The 17281-nt window shown below is 41.4% G+C and overlaps 1 protein-coding gene across 2 annotated transcripts in view; it reads left to right on the top strand.

Annotated features, from left to right (window-relative positions):
* The window catches only part of LOC128732865 (elongation of very long chain fatty acids protein 7), a 41718-nt gene extending 28861 nt beyond the window's left edge, over positions 1-12857 (top strand). Inside the window, exons 2-8 of one of the 2 annotated variants that reach the window (XM_053826281.1) lie at positions 2305-2445; positions 10113-10220; positions 10405-10485; positions 10550-10712; positions 11144-11280; positions 11345-11500; positions 11565-12857. In XM_053826281.1, the coding sequence (XP_053682256.1) occupies positions 2305-2445; positions 10113-10220; positions 10405-10485; positions 10550-10712; positions 11144-11280; positions 11345-11500; positions 11565-11780 (1002 nt within the window). In that variant the 3' untranslated portion in view covers positions 11781-12857. Of the gene's footprint in view, positions 1-2304; positions 2446-10112; positions 10221-10404; positions 10486-10549; positions 10713-11143; positions 11281-11344; positions 11501-11561 lie in introns of both variants that reach the window. The other variant, XM_053826280.1, reaches the window with a different exon arrangement.
* The last annotated feature ends 4424 nt before the right edge of the window (positions 12858-17281 follow it).

The following is a 17281-nucleotide window of genomic DNA, read 5'->3' as shown; positions in this document are numbered from 1 at the left end:
AAAGCGTGCCAATAAGGCGTTCCAAAGTAAGACCCAATTATCCACTCGAAGCACGCACGCGTCGCATGAATCATATCAAGCCCAGTGCAGAGCAGATCTGCGCGGAACGGTTTGCAAGAGTAATTTACAATTGTTGTAAATGGTGACCACTTACAGGCAAATACAACGGTTAGCATCGAAACGCCGGCCGGTAACGGCCAGAGGCAATCATCAACCGGTGGTACCCAGAGGGCGTGGAAAAATGTCCGTCGAGGATTCAGTGCTATGGGGTAAAATTGCGCCATTTGTATTCCATGTGTACTGTGCCGCATCATCAAATCTGCCAAACCGGACTGGGTGTGAGAATGATTATCCGCGCAGTTTGCTGTTATTAAGCAACCTGAGCCATCAAACCGGCCAGATTGTTGATCGCAGTTAAGTTTCACGGTCAGCTGCGTTTTGGCCGGAAGATTGGCAATGCTTTTTGGGTGTTTTTTTATGTTGTTGGCGGTAATTAGCAAAAGACCTAGAAGGAAAATCCATTGGCGTTGTCTGCAGAGAAACAAAAATGACTTCGAACCAGTGCATTTCTGTTGATCGACAACCTTTTGCATGTTGAAACAATTGCAAAATATAGAAGGTAAATGCAAAATGGTTTGCATAAAGTTGGATAATAACGTTCTGGTGGTTTGTCGTGACTGCAAACACAACCGGTACGGATGATTCGACATTTCTTTGGGGCGATTATTATTGTTGGACAAATCAGTCAATTCGTTGATTGAATTCTTGCAACATTTTTATGGTTGCAAGTCTATTGGCTGAAATAATTGACATTCCCTTCAACTGTTTGGAACAAATTTCAATCGAAAAAAGAAATTTCTGGAGAACTGTTAGTTGTGCATAAAAAAATACAGTCTGCGAAGGTGACGTTTTATTTTGTGTCCGCTTGAAATGTATTGACAACGTATGTAAGATAAATTATGAAAGCCTAGTGAAAATTGTTTAAAGGTATTTTCCATTGAAAATCACTTTAAAAATAAGAACATATTATCTAAGAACTTGGATGGGTTGCCTTGTTGCAGCAACTCAGAAATATACTCTTTATACATTAGAATCTCGTTTAACGTCCATTCATCTTACATGATCTCGTTTATGTCCACTTTTTTACGTCCGAAATTTGAATTAACGCCCTCTCGTTTTACGTCCAGAATTTGAATTAACGTCCTCTTATTTTAAATCCAAAATTTGAATTAACATCCTCTCATTTTACATTGAAAAAATATGAATTAACGTACTCTTTTTCTACGACCGATTTTTTTTTCGTCCCCCCAATAATGGACGTAAAACGAGATTTAAGTGTATCACATGTTTAGTATCACAGTAAAGCAAATATATGCAGTATGTAGGGTACGGGAGGGTATTTTCATCATAGTTTTAAATTCTGCCTATTTTGCTTTTTTTGCTGATTTACAACTTCAATATGTCATAACTATTTTTCCAAAAATATAAGTAATCTGCTGTTTTTGATTGAAAGAACATTAAAACCCCCTGTTCTTCCACTAGAACTAGGTTTAGGATATCACACTTCACACATCACAACAGCTGCAACATTATGTTAATGTTACGACACTTCTCAAGTGTCATCCATGTTTATTGGTAAAGCATTTTAGCACTGTTCCAAAGTTGACAATAAGTTGTCGTGGTTATTAACACTACTTTTGGCAGAATAAAAGCATTTTATCAATGGTGTTTCTGTTGTAGATTCTTATTAAAAACAGTAAACCAAAAACGGGCGAATTTAATCCACTGACCATCTAACACATTAGCACCATTTCTCAACAAGATAAAAATACAACCCACGATTCCAGTGAAGCAACCGTAAATTTCTGGATGATTTCGTCAGCATGACAGCGCAAAACAGAACGCCTACTTTGACTCGTGCCTTAGAAATGCACTGCTCATCGGGGAGCAGAAGACACCGTCAAAACAGGCTATCCAATTTCAAACCATTATTTGATTACCTGCTGTTCGATGATATTAATGACGTTTCCGGGCATTGGACAACGCGCATCGACACGTTTTTGGGAAATTTGCATCGCTAATTGATCCAGTAAACTGAGTTTGGACAAGTAAGAATGTTTGCTTTCGGTTGTACTTTTACCCGATACCAATTTAACCTCAATCATGTCGGTAAATATTGAGTCAACCGTTTGACATCACGATTGATCAACACGATTAACCGGGAAATGCCTCATCAATTGCGTTTGTGTTGTTTCGATCTTTTGATTAACTTTTGGTTTTTCTTTTGTCCTCAATCTCTTTCAGATGGAACTTATTCTTAAGGTGTACGGAGGATGGCGGTACCTAATGGACGATCTGTCAGATCCCCGGACAAAAGAATGGCCACTTATGAGCTCGCCATTTCCCACCATTGCCATCAGTCTATCCTATGCTTATTTTGTAAAGGTAAGTGACAGTACGTGGTAAGAACGTCACCGAACGAATACACTATACGTTTATTGAGTTTCGGTTACTTTACTTCTTTTTAAGTTACAAAGTGTGTTCGTTCCAATAGGTCGAAGATTCTTTACGACGATTAAACCTAGACCAATTCGATATTTGTGCTTGGGAAATAAAAAGTTGTTTGTTTGTTTTGATTATGGTCACTTTAACTGTTTGGGTCATTCGTGACTTCTGCGCTCCACGGGGTTCGGATTTGAACCCGGGTCATCGGCATGGGAGGCGTGAATGTAAACCACTACACCGGGATTGACTCCAACCAGAAAAAGTGAAGTCTCATTGTTCCAAAAATTTGAAGAAATTTATACGTACGGTGATTAAACCTAGACCTAGACGCCAATAAGATTTTTAATGTGTATTAAAATGTTATTTAACGTTATTTAACGGGTGGCAACTAAAATTTTGGATTTTTTTCTCAAGCTGTCAAAAAAGACAAAGATACATGTAGAAGATTTGATTTACCGAAATTAAAGATACATTATCCATTGTTGAAAAAACATTAGTGTACATTTGAAAACGGTCCGTAATCGGCTGTTCGGCGAAGCTTCCGTTTGATGTCGGAACAGGAGCGTTGTACGGCCGTCATGTCAATTTTGCGAATGCATCTCTTGATTCTACCAATCAACTGTGTGCAATTCGTGGCTCTCCAGTTATTTTTGTACACTAAGGAACTCAAAATCCTGAAGAAATCTTCGATTGGGCGCACTGAGGACACATTCCAGCGTTACGAGACACAATTAGCACCCATTGTTACCCTGTGAATCGCCTCCTGTTTCACCATTTTTTTGGCAAATATCTTGTAAAATAGTTGTTTAAAGAGTACTTCATTTTCCACTAGAATGCCAGGTATTTGATGAAACAGGAACCGATCTCCATTATAGGGCTAGTGTCCCGTAACGCTGGAATGTGTCTGAGACAGATTTGTCGGGTCGTGGTTTTTTGGTACAAATGGGTTCGAATGGGTATTCAGGAATGATTGTGTTTTTTTGGCGTAATGCGATGATGCTCTATCCGGCCAAAACACGTATTGTCCATCTGCATAATGTTTTTGTCGAAACCGGATCAAAATTCTCTTCAAACATTAATCTCGTGCACATCTTAATTGATAACCATTCCAGAGGGCTTGTTGTTGCAGGCACGAGAAGGTGAACGATGTCCTTCTGAGTCCATAATTTTGGCTGGTCTTAGTTGTTGGGCATCTTAGAATATGGTAAACAGTCGAAGCCGTAACACATTCGCTTTTTAAATGTTGTACCGTATACTTTTTGCCGCGATTTCTGTGGCAGTTCATAGAAGTGTACAGCGCGCTTCCGACATGCTTCTTGTTCCGACGCCATTTTGAGCAAAATTTGGTAAGCATAAACAAAACAAAAAATAATAACAAAAACAGGAGAGAAAGAGCTAACACATACATAAAGGATGTCCCACATCAAATTGCACCACGAAAGAAACGCTGTAGACCCATTGGGTATTATCTCTTGAAAACTTGAGTAGAAGTATTTTAAAGTGTATTGTTTACACTCTATTTTTATCGCAGTCAGTTTTTCGAAAATTGTAAAAAATAGTGTCACCCGAAAAGCAACGTCGCGAATTTATTTTGCGCAAGTACCCGGAAAATCCTTAACTCTCTCATCATGAATGATGAGACTTACGTCAAGGCGGACTTCCCGCAGCTCCGGGGCTCCGGGGCTACTGTACTTCACTGCCCAGCACAAGTTTGATGTTCTGGAAGAAGTAAGGATGCAGAAACTTTCATAGTTTGCCAAGAAATATATGATTTGGCCAAGAAATACATCATGTGGCCAACAGAGTGCGCAGTTCGTGACTACCGGGACTGTAAACGGGCAGATCTACCTCAAGGAGTGTCACAGAAGCATCTGCTACCTCTGTCGGAGCAACACGAAGGCTCTACGATCTTCTGGCTGGATCTACCTTCGTGCCAATATTCAAAGGATGTATTGGAGTGGTACGATGCCAACGGAGTCACTATCGTACCCAAAGACATGAACGCCTCCAACGCACCGGAACTAAGGTACACTGAAGTCGCTTTTTACGCGACTATTTTTACGCGGTTTTTTACGCGATTTTCGGGATTTACGCGGTTTTGATTTACGCGGGATGTATCCTTCGCGTAAAAAGCGACTTGAGTGTACATCGAAAAATACTGGGCTATTATGAAGCAGGCACTACGGAAGCATCCCGAGGAGGTCAAGTCTGACGAAGACATGAATAAAAAGTGGATTTCCGTACAGATAAAGTTGCAGCTAGGGTGTACAAAACTTTTCGAGTGGTTATGGTAATGAAGTTGAATAAAACAAATATGCCAAAAGCCTACTAATGGGTTCTATTTTGTTGTCTGAAAGTTTGAACAGGATCGGTCAATTAGGTAATTTTCTGCAGCGTTTCTCCCGTGGTGCAATTTGAGGTGGGACACCCTTTACTCTCATTTCTCTCTGAGCTCGTTTGCTGTTGAGTATAAGGGCCGCGAAAAAATTCCAAAATTTTAGCTGCCACCCGTTATAAAAAATTCAACGAATCAATAAATCAATAATATTTTCTCGTTAAAAAAAAGAAGAAAAAATTTGTTTCAGGTATTCTACTAAGACGCTCAAAAAAACATTAGTTAATTTTCTCGTTGCTCAATATTGAAAACTGAGATTTCTCTTTATGAAATACCGATAAATTTATTAATTTTCTTGAGTAAAATTGCCATATTTTTTGTTTTCACATTAAAAATTTTATTAAGAAAGCTCCTAACAGTATAAAAACCTACTTTGCGTGGTCGTCCTCACTTCTACAATTTTTAATTTGGTGCTTCTATATTCACCGATATTGTATACGATCTAATTTAACCGGTTAACCGAATTGTCTTATCGAAACTTAATTAATGAAGCTGGGATGTTAACCAGTTCAGAGAACAATCAACCAACACCACAGTAAGACCTTGTAGGACGACTATTTTTATTGTCCCATCGGAGTCAGGCTTTGGAGATCGGTTTCCGTAGACATTCTATGATCGCCAATGCACTTTTGTAATTAATCACGGCAAAATGTGCAAGGCTAAGTGAGAGAATAGTTGCATTCCTTTTGTCTTCATATGCACATGCGAAATGATTGTCGATGCGATGGTTTCATATGACACAAATGTAATCGGGGGCCCGTAGAATGAGGCGCAAGCCGTTGAGCTCAATGTCAGTCGCGAGGAGATTCAATCAAAAGATTTGAAATGTTGTTGATGTCGACGAGGGGTGTGTGGTCGTGACTTTGAAGAGATTTCCGCTTGGTTTGATTGAAACGAAACATCTTGCAATTCTAAACTGTGATTTTAGTACTACATACCCCTTTAGTTTGATGGAAACCCAAAGACAAATTACGTCGCAAATTGCCATGTTCTAGAGATTGACTTGTTGTTTATTACCACAGAACGAAACTGCGGCGAAGCCGCCAATAGAATCAGATTAATTAAATTACTGTTTGATATCCATTAAAAAGCATTTTATCCGATATACCTGCCGAAGGTTGTTCAGAGGAGATTAAACGTTACCGGGTGTCTGCAGGAAGCAATGCTCTGTCACAATTCTGTGTGAGCTTTCAGTTGTGTTGACCGCGCTAAGTAGTAAGTAATGCTCTTCCTCATGAAAACAAATGAATGAAGAAGCAGTGAATTTTTGGCAGCTGCCATCGTATGCGTATCCATATTTACCCGGAACTGGAACTTATTGGAAGCGGCTCCGTTTGAAAGTGGATTTTGAAGTTTCGGCAGATTTGTTTTTAAAATTCAACCTAGAAATTTCAGGTAATTTGAGATATGATCTGCACTACTTTAATTGTTTCGAACAGCTGAAGACCATTCACCAATATTCATAAAGCAGCGTGATATTTCGCAGATTATACCCGCAATTACTGAAGCGTAAAAGTTCTAAGAGACTAAAAGACTAAAAGACATGACATAACCTCGTTTCGATCGGACGTCCATTGATCAACGATGACATAACGTACGTGACACCGTTCAAGGCAACGACATAATCCACGAAGGCTGCTGAGATTTTGCTACTGTTAAGGTCAATGGCTTTCATTGTCGTTTCCGAGCTTGTGTTGAACAAGCTATTAGAAGGGTCTAATCATTTTCTCACAACTAATGCTCAAAGCTCAAAGAAGAGCAAAAGCCTTCCTCAGCTGAACCCTCTGACAGAAACAAGTGCTAATCATATCGACTAACCCCGATGGCTGTCATTTGGATAAACTAAAAACTTGCTTCCTCATTAAGGTTGATGGACGTCTTAATCGAAATCAACTCGAGTGTAGCATTTTATGACAAAAATCCGTGCTGCAGAAGAAAAAATATAACTGCGGATATTAAAATTACGATGCTGCTTTTAGCGTCCTTCACGGAATGAATGCATTCCGTTTGTGGACTTAAATTGAAGCTTTCAACCTTAAGTTCAAAACTATTCAAAGTCACGAGATGTTTTCCACTAATTTGCGATTTTCATTGTTCCTCCGCAGGCCGGCCCAATTTGCTAGAGCAAACCAAACCAAAAATTCAAAGTACAAACTAACAAACAGCAATCAGCTCGACGTTTCGGTTCGCCTAAATTGATTTGTCAAACACTCTGAGCAGGTGGTATGACAGATCTGTGCTACCCAGCGTGGCTTCCGTCGAACTGATGAAGGTTAAACTCAGCATGCGTGTCCAAAATAATTTAAACTGTTAATTTTCGGATTAATTGTTAGCTCGAATTTTACGCTGCTGCAAGATTTGGTTTGGGCCCTCGAAAGATGACATTAGCAAAGTATTCATATTGAAAATATGTGAGCAGAATAAACGGTTAATGAATCAATGACATCCTAGTTTCATGTGGAAATTTCTGATTTGACGCTTGAACGTTTTATAAAGTAGCACATTAGTAGACTGAAATTTTGATTAAAATTTTAAACGAGTTAGTCAAAGTCTAGATTTCGACTAATACTATACAATTGTGTATGCGTTTACAACCGGTGTCAACCATAGTGTACTGAAAGGAAACGAGTAATAAATTGGTAATATCTTAATTTTGAGCATTTCCTTAGTATCTCAGCAAAGGTAAAACTGTTTGACAGTTTGACAGTTATATCAGAGATGTTGCTCGAGTGTCAATAAGAAATTCGGAGTTGTCATTGAAAACGGGTTTGCCAAAACTGCATTTTTATGATGACGATAGTTGCAAAATAACTCGAGTGATCTTTTAAGCGTAACAATTTTCCGCAAATCTTCAGACTGGGGTGTTAATTTAATAATGAATGCAAAATTGCATGAAGATACTGCGTTCCATACTTTCGCATTTGACAGTTTGACAATTACATAATTTGCAAAGTATGCAAAAAATGTAGTTTCATGAGTTTCACACAAATTACACAGACACAACGCAGATGTTTTTTTTTCTTCTGAAAATGAGAGAGCTGAAGACGGTTTTATGTCTCTCGGGCCTTGGCCGTTTTTTTCAATTCGAGGTACGCAGTATTTTTCAAAAGATTGTGGTCCTCATTGTCATTGACATCTATTTTCTTAAGGGGCCATCCAGATACCACGTGGACAGAAAAATACCAATTTTCAACCCCCCCGTCCCCCTCCGTGGACAAGCGTGGACATTCCCTCAACCCCCACCCCCCTCCCCTGTTTGTCCACGTGGACATTTTTTTTTCTTATGTCAAATTTAACAAAACAGAAATGCATTGTTCTAAATTTTGTTTTCAACTTGATTTATGCAGTATTTATCAAAAAGCTGACGTGAAAGTAAGCGCCAGTCTAAAGGCCGCGACACAATGCATACGGCTTTTTAGGCGTTGCGGAAATTTGAGTTTTTCCATGGATTTTCCGTCAACTTTCCGCAGCGTATTAAAAAATCCGTATGCAAGGTGTTAGGACCTTAATTCTTATGATCTTGTCTACTGCAAATTATTATCGACTGCAAGAAAGCTGATAGCTTGACTTTCGCTTGACGATTCTTCTCTGTCCGGAGTTTCTTTGTCTAGAGTATCTTTATCCAGAACATCTCAGCTTGACCGTCTACTTCAACGCAACACAAGACCTTTTCGACGCAATGTGACTCGTCATATTTTTTGAAGGCGAAGCCTTTTGGAAATAGGTTGTCCATGGAGGCCCTTTTTTGGCGAGCTGCATTTGATTTTGAGGCAAAATGCAATCATTTGGCGCAAGTGCGACTAAATGAGTCACGTGACTGGTGAATATTCGTGGATTCTTTCCAAGGGGTTTCCAACAGCAGTGATTACTTCGCACCATAGAAAAAAGTTACTTTTGATTACTTTACTGATTACCTCTGATTACCACTAATCAATCTCTTGTGATTACTAAAAATTAATCATGATTACCAATGATTACATAAGATTATCATTGATTACTTTACTGATTACCTTGGATTACCTAATTAATTCGTAAATGATTACAAAAGTAATCTCTGGTTACTACGCACTAATACGCCTTACTGGAAACCCCTTGATTCTTCCGTTACATTTATCATTTCCCAAAGAAGGCAAGAGTTGTAAAAAAATTTCTATTGCAGTTCTATTGAGTTGTTTCTAATTTCTATTGCATGAAAAAAAACTTGTCCATGTGGACATTTTCCGTACCCCCTCCCCCCTTCCGTGGACAAGCGTGGACATTTTCATACCCCCCACCCCCCTCTAAGCTGTCCACGTGGTATGTGGATGGCCCCTAATCTATGTGTACGAATGTTGAATGATGCGGAGGAAAAATATTTCATTAAGATCACAGGCATAATGGGATAACGAAAATGAGATTTTTGTTGTTTGACCGACGAATGTCAGTAAAAATACAATGCCGATGTGTAATTCTTCGAAATTAATTTGACTGGTTGTTATTATTACTATTAATATTGTAAAATAAATTATTTATTTTATTGTAAAATAAAATAAAATAAAATAAAATAAAATAAAATAAAATAACATAAAACAAAATAAACTTAGATACTATTCACAACATAGAAACTCATCTTTTATATTTTTTGATGAAATTGAAACGCCAAACATGCTATTCAATTCACCACCAATCGGCATTCTGTTATTCAACTATTCTTTTTCGAAATTCTTCGAATACAACTAAAACTAAACTACACCCAAAAGCTCAGGGAAACTTTGGCTTTCTGAAGCTACAACATATTTTTTTTTGACTATTGCTAAACCTCTTTTTCGAAGGACAACATCAACCGTGGCGGTGGCAGCTCTCTCGTTCGCTCGTGGCTATTTCACCTTTTGGGCTACGGCGACGGTATCTAAGCCAAGGTTGCACACGATCATAGACCACCGCTGATCCGCTGTTTGTCTCCGAACGAACGGGTGGTGATGACCAAGCAAGTTTCGTTGAAAGCAGCAATCTGCGGTTGGCCTAGTGCAATGACCTCCGCCATGCTGTTATCGGCACAGGTCGCACGCTGCTACTGAAAACAATAGGCCCCATGATCGCTGCGTCGTTGAAATTGATTCCTCCGCCGCAAAAAATAACTCAAAAACTGGTTTTCTATTTCGAAAGATGACATTTATCTATTTCTATTTTTGAGTATCCTTATAATCAATTATTATCTTTTTTTTTCGTTCAGGTCCTTGGTCCTCGGTTGATGGAAAACAGAAAACCATTCCAGCTACGTCAAGTTCTAATCGTATACAATGCCATCCAGGTTGCATTCAGCACGTGGCTTTTCTATGAGGTAGGTTATGGTCGATTCACCCTGCTTGCGATGATGGTTCGTTGCTGGCCTTGGCTGGTTTATTTTCCTATACACACATCAACTGCTGAGAAGCCGGTTTAATTGAGGTTTTTTTTTTATTTCATGAATTTTTACACTCTCTGTGTCATCTCTATCTCGGCAAAAACGCAATCGTACTGACCAGGCTTGTATGGCGGGCTGGATGACTCACTACAGCTTTCGTTGCCAACCGGTGGACTATTCCCGATCGCCGCAAGCCATGCGGGTAAGTAAATATGTCGTACAAAGTCTGGGTGGCTAACCTAAAATTACCTCTTTTTCTGTTCCAGATGGCCTCCGGCTGTTGGTGGTACTTCTTCTCTAAATTTACCGAGTTCTTCGACACGCTATTCTTCGTGATGCGAAAACGCTACGATCAGGTCTCTACGCTACACGTTATTCATCACGGCATCATGCCGGTATCGGTATGGTGGGGAGTCAAGTTTATCCCAGGTTAGTAGGACAATTTCGCACTTGCATCACATATTTCGTGCAAGATTGCTTACTACATTGAATAGTGGAAGTTGGGTTGGGTCACTTGACCCTCTTCGTAAATGGGTAATAAATTAGCTTATCACCCCTTCTGTTGTCCATGGCACAGCCATAGGACCATTCGTTTGAGTTGCAATTTGTTTTGAGATTTCCCATCGATGTTGCTCGAAGCAAAACCGAGGATGTAGCAATAATAGTTCGTCTTCTTGCGCGTGGGGGTCAAATCTAAGCACGAGAGAGTAAATGCCATTGCCGTTGCATTAGTTTCATGTCATCATCATTCGATGGTGTGCCATACTGTCATTAACCTTTTCCTATATTCTTACGACCATCTTCGGTTCGATCAATAAATAATATTTCACCCTCTATCTCTCTCTCTCTCGCAAACACAGGCGGCCACAGTTCGTTCTTCGGCTTGTTGAACACGTTCGTGCACATTATCATGTACTCCTACTACATGTTGGCTGCAATGGGCCCCAAGGTTCAGAAGTACCTTTGGTGGAAGAAGTACCTGACCCTGCTGCAGATGGTGAGTGACGATCAACGGTGCATGAAGATCAATAACGATTTTAACGATTCCATTGCCCTCTTAGGTTCAATTCGTCCTTGTGATGGTACACGCCTTCCAACTGTTGATCTGGAACGACTGCAAATATCCGGCCGCCTTTGCCTACTTCATTGGAGCGCATGCCGTCATGTTCTACTTCCTGTTCTCCAACTTCTACAAACGAGCGTACACGTCGCGACAGGTTAGTATACATTATACTCGCATTATTTCAAAGTTACTAAACTTCTTTTCCATCTAAATAGCAGGCAAAGAAGGACAAGGAAGACAAACTTCTACTGGCGAACGGAAATCTGGAATCGGAACCGAACAAAAACCTGGAAGCGCATCCAACACAAACATCTGGCTATCAGACGACATCGCCGAATGGAAAAACCAGCTTCTACCAGGCCGTGGGCAAAACCGTCGAGGATAGCTACTCGACTACGAGGCATCGGGTCTACATTGGCTCTGTGAACAACTGAACACATCCCCGTTAGTTCGTTGTTCCCCCCCAACCGGCATCCGTTCCGAAGCGATGCTGCTGTGATTAGAGAACGACTTTGCGCAAAACCAAAATGACCACCACCACTGGGATCCCTTTCAACGGAAGCAGCGTTTGTAACAGAGTAAACATAGGGAAGACAGGTCCTTCGTACCGGCGGTAATTAACTCGAATAGGAAATTCCCGTACATATTTTGAGAGAAACAGAGAGAAAGATAGAAAGAGAGAGAGAGAGGGGAAGTATGTCTTGGCGCGAGATCAAGTGATAGCTTTTCGTCGTAGATGACATACTAACAGCCCCTTTTTCGGTTATTCTAATGCGTGCGAGCAACTGCAAAGAAGCGGGCAATCGAACGGTTTTTTATGGTGTATACGATAAATGAAAAAAAAAATAGTTTAAGAATTTTGTTTAGTAGAACAAAAATTTCGCATCAACAGGATTGAAGGTATAAATGGAGACACACAGAAGCTGTTATAAATTTGTGATAATTTGGAATCCATCTAGAAAGGCCGAAAATTTGCCGAGCGAATAACTGCCGAATAGTACAATTTTGGAAATGCCATTCGGTTGCCCTGTTACTGGAGAGACACTCGCGCAGAAAATAAGCAATCTGCTTTCCACATTTTATTTCCCATAGACAATAAGTTAGACATTAGCCCTTCCTGTAGCATATAGTAATTTAAATGGCTAGTTAAGTAAACAGAAAAAAGAGAACTGTAAATAGCTTCTAGGTGTGACAGTTTTAGCTGTTTGTCTGATGAAAACAAATTCGATAGTTTCCAGAAATTATACTGAATAACGTAAGAGAGATAATAAAATCTTGCGACCTGTTAGTAAGTAAAACATTTAATGTTACTTTACTCATTGGATGCGAGTATTGTCTAGGTCAAGCAAAAAATATATAGGCGAAAAAACAACGCGTGTAACGTGCAGGCATATAGAATTTGAATAATTTGTTTTTATTGCTGTGAAAAAATCTGTTCAAGGAACGAAAGAATGTTACAACGTGAATGATTTTGTCCTGTATGAATGACTAATGTGCAATAAAATGGAAAACACGTGAAAGTAACTGCTTTTAGTTTTGAATGAATTCAATTGTTTCCTATTAAAGGCAGACCCAGGAAAACCTTGGAAAATACTGCCAATGGTTAATGTCAAACTGCATTTGTGATGTTCTTTCTCTGAGTAAGATAAAGGATCAGCAAAGTTGTCACCTATTCAAATTTCAATTGAAGTTAACCAAGAAATAAACTGACAATACGTAGGGTGATTTATGTATTTTGGAGAAGTGTTACGCGTATGCTATTTTGGACATTTCCATTTGATTCTGCCGTAAATGTCCAAAATAAAGTATACGCGTAACGCCTGTCCAAAATAAATGAATCACCCTATGAACGATTACGATGATTGTTAGTAGGTGGCTTTATTAGTTTTCATATTATACCTATTAGTTTTCATGTATCAGATAAATGCATTGTGATAAATAATGATGACATCACAGACTAACAGACGTAACACTGAAGTCAATAAAAACGATGATTTCAAATTTTCGCTTAAGCAAAGACTCACTCTGCGTAGCGCGAAGACTGCGCCAGGTGATGCTAGTGTTTTTTCAAGTTTTAGGGGTGTCAATGAAACGATATTTTGTTAGAAAATTTGTTCGAAGTGTTACGACTGTTAGTTTGTGATGACATTATGACTACTTACCTTATTGATAATCCTACAATCCTCCACTTGAAACCCGATTTAATCGAAAGAAATGTTCTTCTGATGAGAAAAGTGTTTATAGAACACGATACTTCAAACTTGTCACAGCATATAGGCTGTGATTTCGGTATTATGCGCGAAAATTTTAAAATGCATTGTCTGTTCACGGTATAGATACTGACAAAGTCGGCAATTCTTTACCGAAACACGCATTTGCCAGAATGATTATTAAGCTGTAAAATTAAACATGAAATGTTCATCTCTTTCAGTCATTAGACGATCATATGAAAATGGAATGTAACGCCTTCGCGGAGAGTCGGGAAAATTTTTGACCAATTTAGCATAAATTAATCCACAGTAGATTTTTCGCGGCGTCACATCACGACCGTTTTATTCATGACCGGCTCGTTATTTCGCGTATACATTCAGGCGTTAATCATCGTTCTTTAGATCGTAGCTCACGTTACGTTTTTATTGCATACCAGAAACGAGTAACTTTTACTCAATTTGTGTTTCAAGTTTTCACATAGGGCTTGGTTTAATATTGCGAAGATTCCACCTTTTTAGAGTTCCACGGGAAAATTGTTAGCGTAGTTATTTTCTGCGTGTCCCACACACTTTTGCAATTTAGCAATTCGACTACTTACTTAATCAGCTCCAGGCCGTAGTTTCCTCTGCTGTACGAAGAAGTCGACTCCATTCTACTCGGTCTATGGCCGCAATTCGCTAGCCACGTAGTCTGCGTAAGGTCCGTAGGTCGTCTTCCACTTAATCGGTCCACCTGGCTCGCTGCGCGCCCCGCCGTCTCATTCCAGTCGGATCATTATTGAGAACTTTTTTAACCGGGCTGCCGTCCGACATCCTCACGACATCCCCTCCCCAGCCCATCGCACCGCATCGCGACCGATTTTTGCGGTGTGAGCGATGGGCGGTTCCCTAAGCATCTGATGCAATTCATGGTTCGTTCGCCTCCCCCACGTTCCATCTTTCATCTGCACTCCGCCGTAGATGGTGCGCAACACCTTCCGTTCAAAAACACTAAGGGCGCGTTGGTCCTCCACGAGCATAGTCCATACCTCATGGCCGTAAAGGACTACCTACTGGACGGACTTCGTGAATATCGGGCCACTCGTGTCTATCCCCGCTCTTCTTATCACACCTCCAAAGCGATGTTGAACAGCAAACATGAAAGCCCATCACCTTGCCGTAACCCTCTTCGAGATTCAAAGGGACTCGAGACTGCCCCTGATACTCGAACAACACACATTACTCGATCCATCGTCACCTTGACCAATCGCGTTAGTTTATCCGGAAATCCGTAGTAGTGAATAATCTGCCAACGAGATCAGGATCGATCGTGTCATACGCCGATTTGAAGTCGATGAATAAATGATGCGGGGGCACGTTGTATTCGCGACATTTCTGCAACTCTTGCCGAAGCGCGAAAATCTGATCCGGGGTGGCATTGGCAGATGGGCACTCATGAATCCCGCTTGATATTGCCCCACAAACTCCTTTGCAAATGGTAATAATCGACGACATAAAAGTTGGGAGAGTACTTTGTAGGTGGCGTTCAACAGTGTGATTGCGCGGTAATTACAACAATCCAACTTATCGCCCTGTTTGTAGATCGGACATCTGCTTTCCGTCCACTCCTCCGTTAGTAGCTCCTCCTCCCAAATCTTTACAATGACCCATTGCAGCGCTCTAACCAGTGCGTCACCACCGTATTTCAGCAGCTCCCCGGGTAGTTGATCAGCCCCAGCCGCTTTATTGTTCTTCAGCCGACCGATCTCTTCTGCTACCTCCTGGAGGTCGGGGGCTGGTATTCTGTCTTCTTCTGCACGTGCTCCTAGATTTATTGCCATAACATACCTTCATGTTCAGCTATATCGCTGTTAAGGTGCTAGTCGTAATACTGCTTCCACCTCTCGGTCACCTCACGTTCGTTCGTGAGAAGATTACCGTCTGATTCCCGGCACACATCGAACTGCGGCACATAGCCTTTGCGCGAACGGGTTAACTTCTCGTAGAACTTAAGCGGTACAGTTCTTCCATCGCCTCGCGATCTCGTTCTTCCTGTTGACGCTTTTTCCTTCGGAAGACCGAGTTTTGCCTGTTCGGTGCTTGTTTATATCGCTCCACATTCGCCCTCGTACGGTGTTGCAGCATTATCGCACGTGCGGCATTCTTCTCCTGCACTAATTGCTCGCATTCGCCATCGAACCAATCGCTTTTTCGGTTCGAATTCATTGTACCTAGTGCCGCTAGAGCAGTACTATCGATAGCGGTCTTAATGCCTTTCCAACCATCTTCAAGAGTTGCTGCGCCAAGTTGCTCTTCCGTTGGTAGCGCTGCTTCCAGCTGCCGCGCGTATTCCTGGGCAACTCCAGTGTCTCGTAGCTGCTCGATGTGGCGGTGGCTGAACAGTACACCAGACTAAAGCGCGAAGCAGAAAAGATTGGGTTAAAGGTAAATACGTCTAAAACAAAGTACATGCTGGCCAGCGGAACCGAGGCCGAACGACACCGCTTGGGCAGTAGTATATTGATCGACGGCGATGAGTTTGAGGTAGTCGATGAATTTGTCTACCTTGGCTCACTGGTAACGGCGGACAATGATACCAGCCGTGAGATTCGGAGGCGTATTATCAGCGGAAGTCGTGCTTACTATGGGCTCCACAAGCAATTGCGGTCGAGCAGACTAAGTCCCCGTACAAAGTGCACCCTGTACAAGACGCTTATTAGACCGGTTGTTCTCTACGGGCATGAAACATGGACAATGCTCGAGGAGGACCTGCGAGTGCTCGGAGTTTTCGAACGACGAGTGCTAAGAACGATCTTCGGCGGCGTACAGGAGAACGGAGTATGGAGGCGGAGGATGAACCATGAACTCGCACAGCTCTATGGCGAACCCAGTATCCAGAAGGTGGCTAAAGCTGGACGGATGCGATGGGCAGGGCATGTTGCAAGAATGCCGGACAACTGCCCTGCAAAGATGGTGTTCGCCTCAAATCCGGTAGGAACAAGACGGCCAGGAGCGCAGCGAGCAAGATGGTTAGACCAGGTGGAGCGAGATCTGGCGGAGAGTACTCGGTGTCCGAGGAATTGGAGAGCGGTAGCCCTCAACCGAGTTACATGGAGAAATTTTGTTCAACAGGCTTTGTCTTAGGACGGCAAGCCACCTAAGTAAGTAAGTAAGCTGCTCGATGTTGGGTCGCGGCGTACGACTTCGACGTGTGTTATACACCACACCGTCGAGAGTTTTGAGCGCATGCAGACTGCAACTAGGAAATGATCCGAATCTATATTCGCACTGCGGTAGGTGCGAACGTTTATAACATCAGAGAAGAATTTACCGTCGATTAGAATATGGTCAATTTGGTTTTCTCTTCGTTGGTCTGGTGCTCTTCAGGTGGCCTTGTGGATATCTTTGCGGGGGAAGAAGGTACTTCGGACTACCATACCACGGGAAGCTACAAAATTTACGCATCGTTGGCCGCCCAACAAACATTGTTGTTGAATAACAGCTTATCAAGCGCTTATTACCCGGTAATTATCGGTACAGTGGTTGGATAAACTACTCTTCAAAAAAATTGTTGGGCGTTGTCTCTGTTGCGGCATGCAGGCTGTTTGGCCCGACTACTGGTCTATATACAGCTTCCCGTACTACCTGCGCGTTCATGTCACCAATGACGATTTTCACGTCCCGTCGCGGACAGCCATTACACACCTGCTCCTTCTGCGTAGAACGCCTCCTTCGCGTCATCGGGT

This window comes from Sabethes cyaneus, chromosome 1 (assembly GCF_943734655.1).
Source record: "Sabethes cyaneus chromosome 1, idSabCyanKW18_F2, whole genome shotgun sequence".
Taxonomy (NCBI): domain Eukaryota; kingdom Metazoa; phylum Arthropoda; class Insecta; order Diptera; family Culicidae; genus Sabethes; species Sabethes cyaneus.
This window is presented reverse-complemented; position numbering and strand designations above follow the sequence as displayed.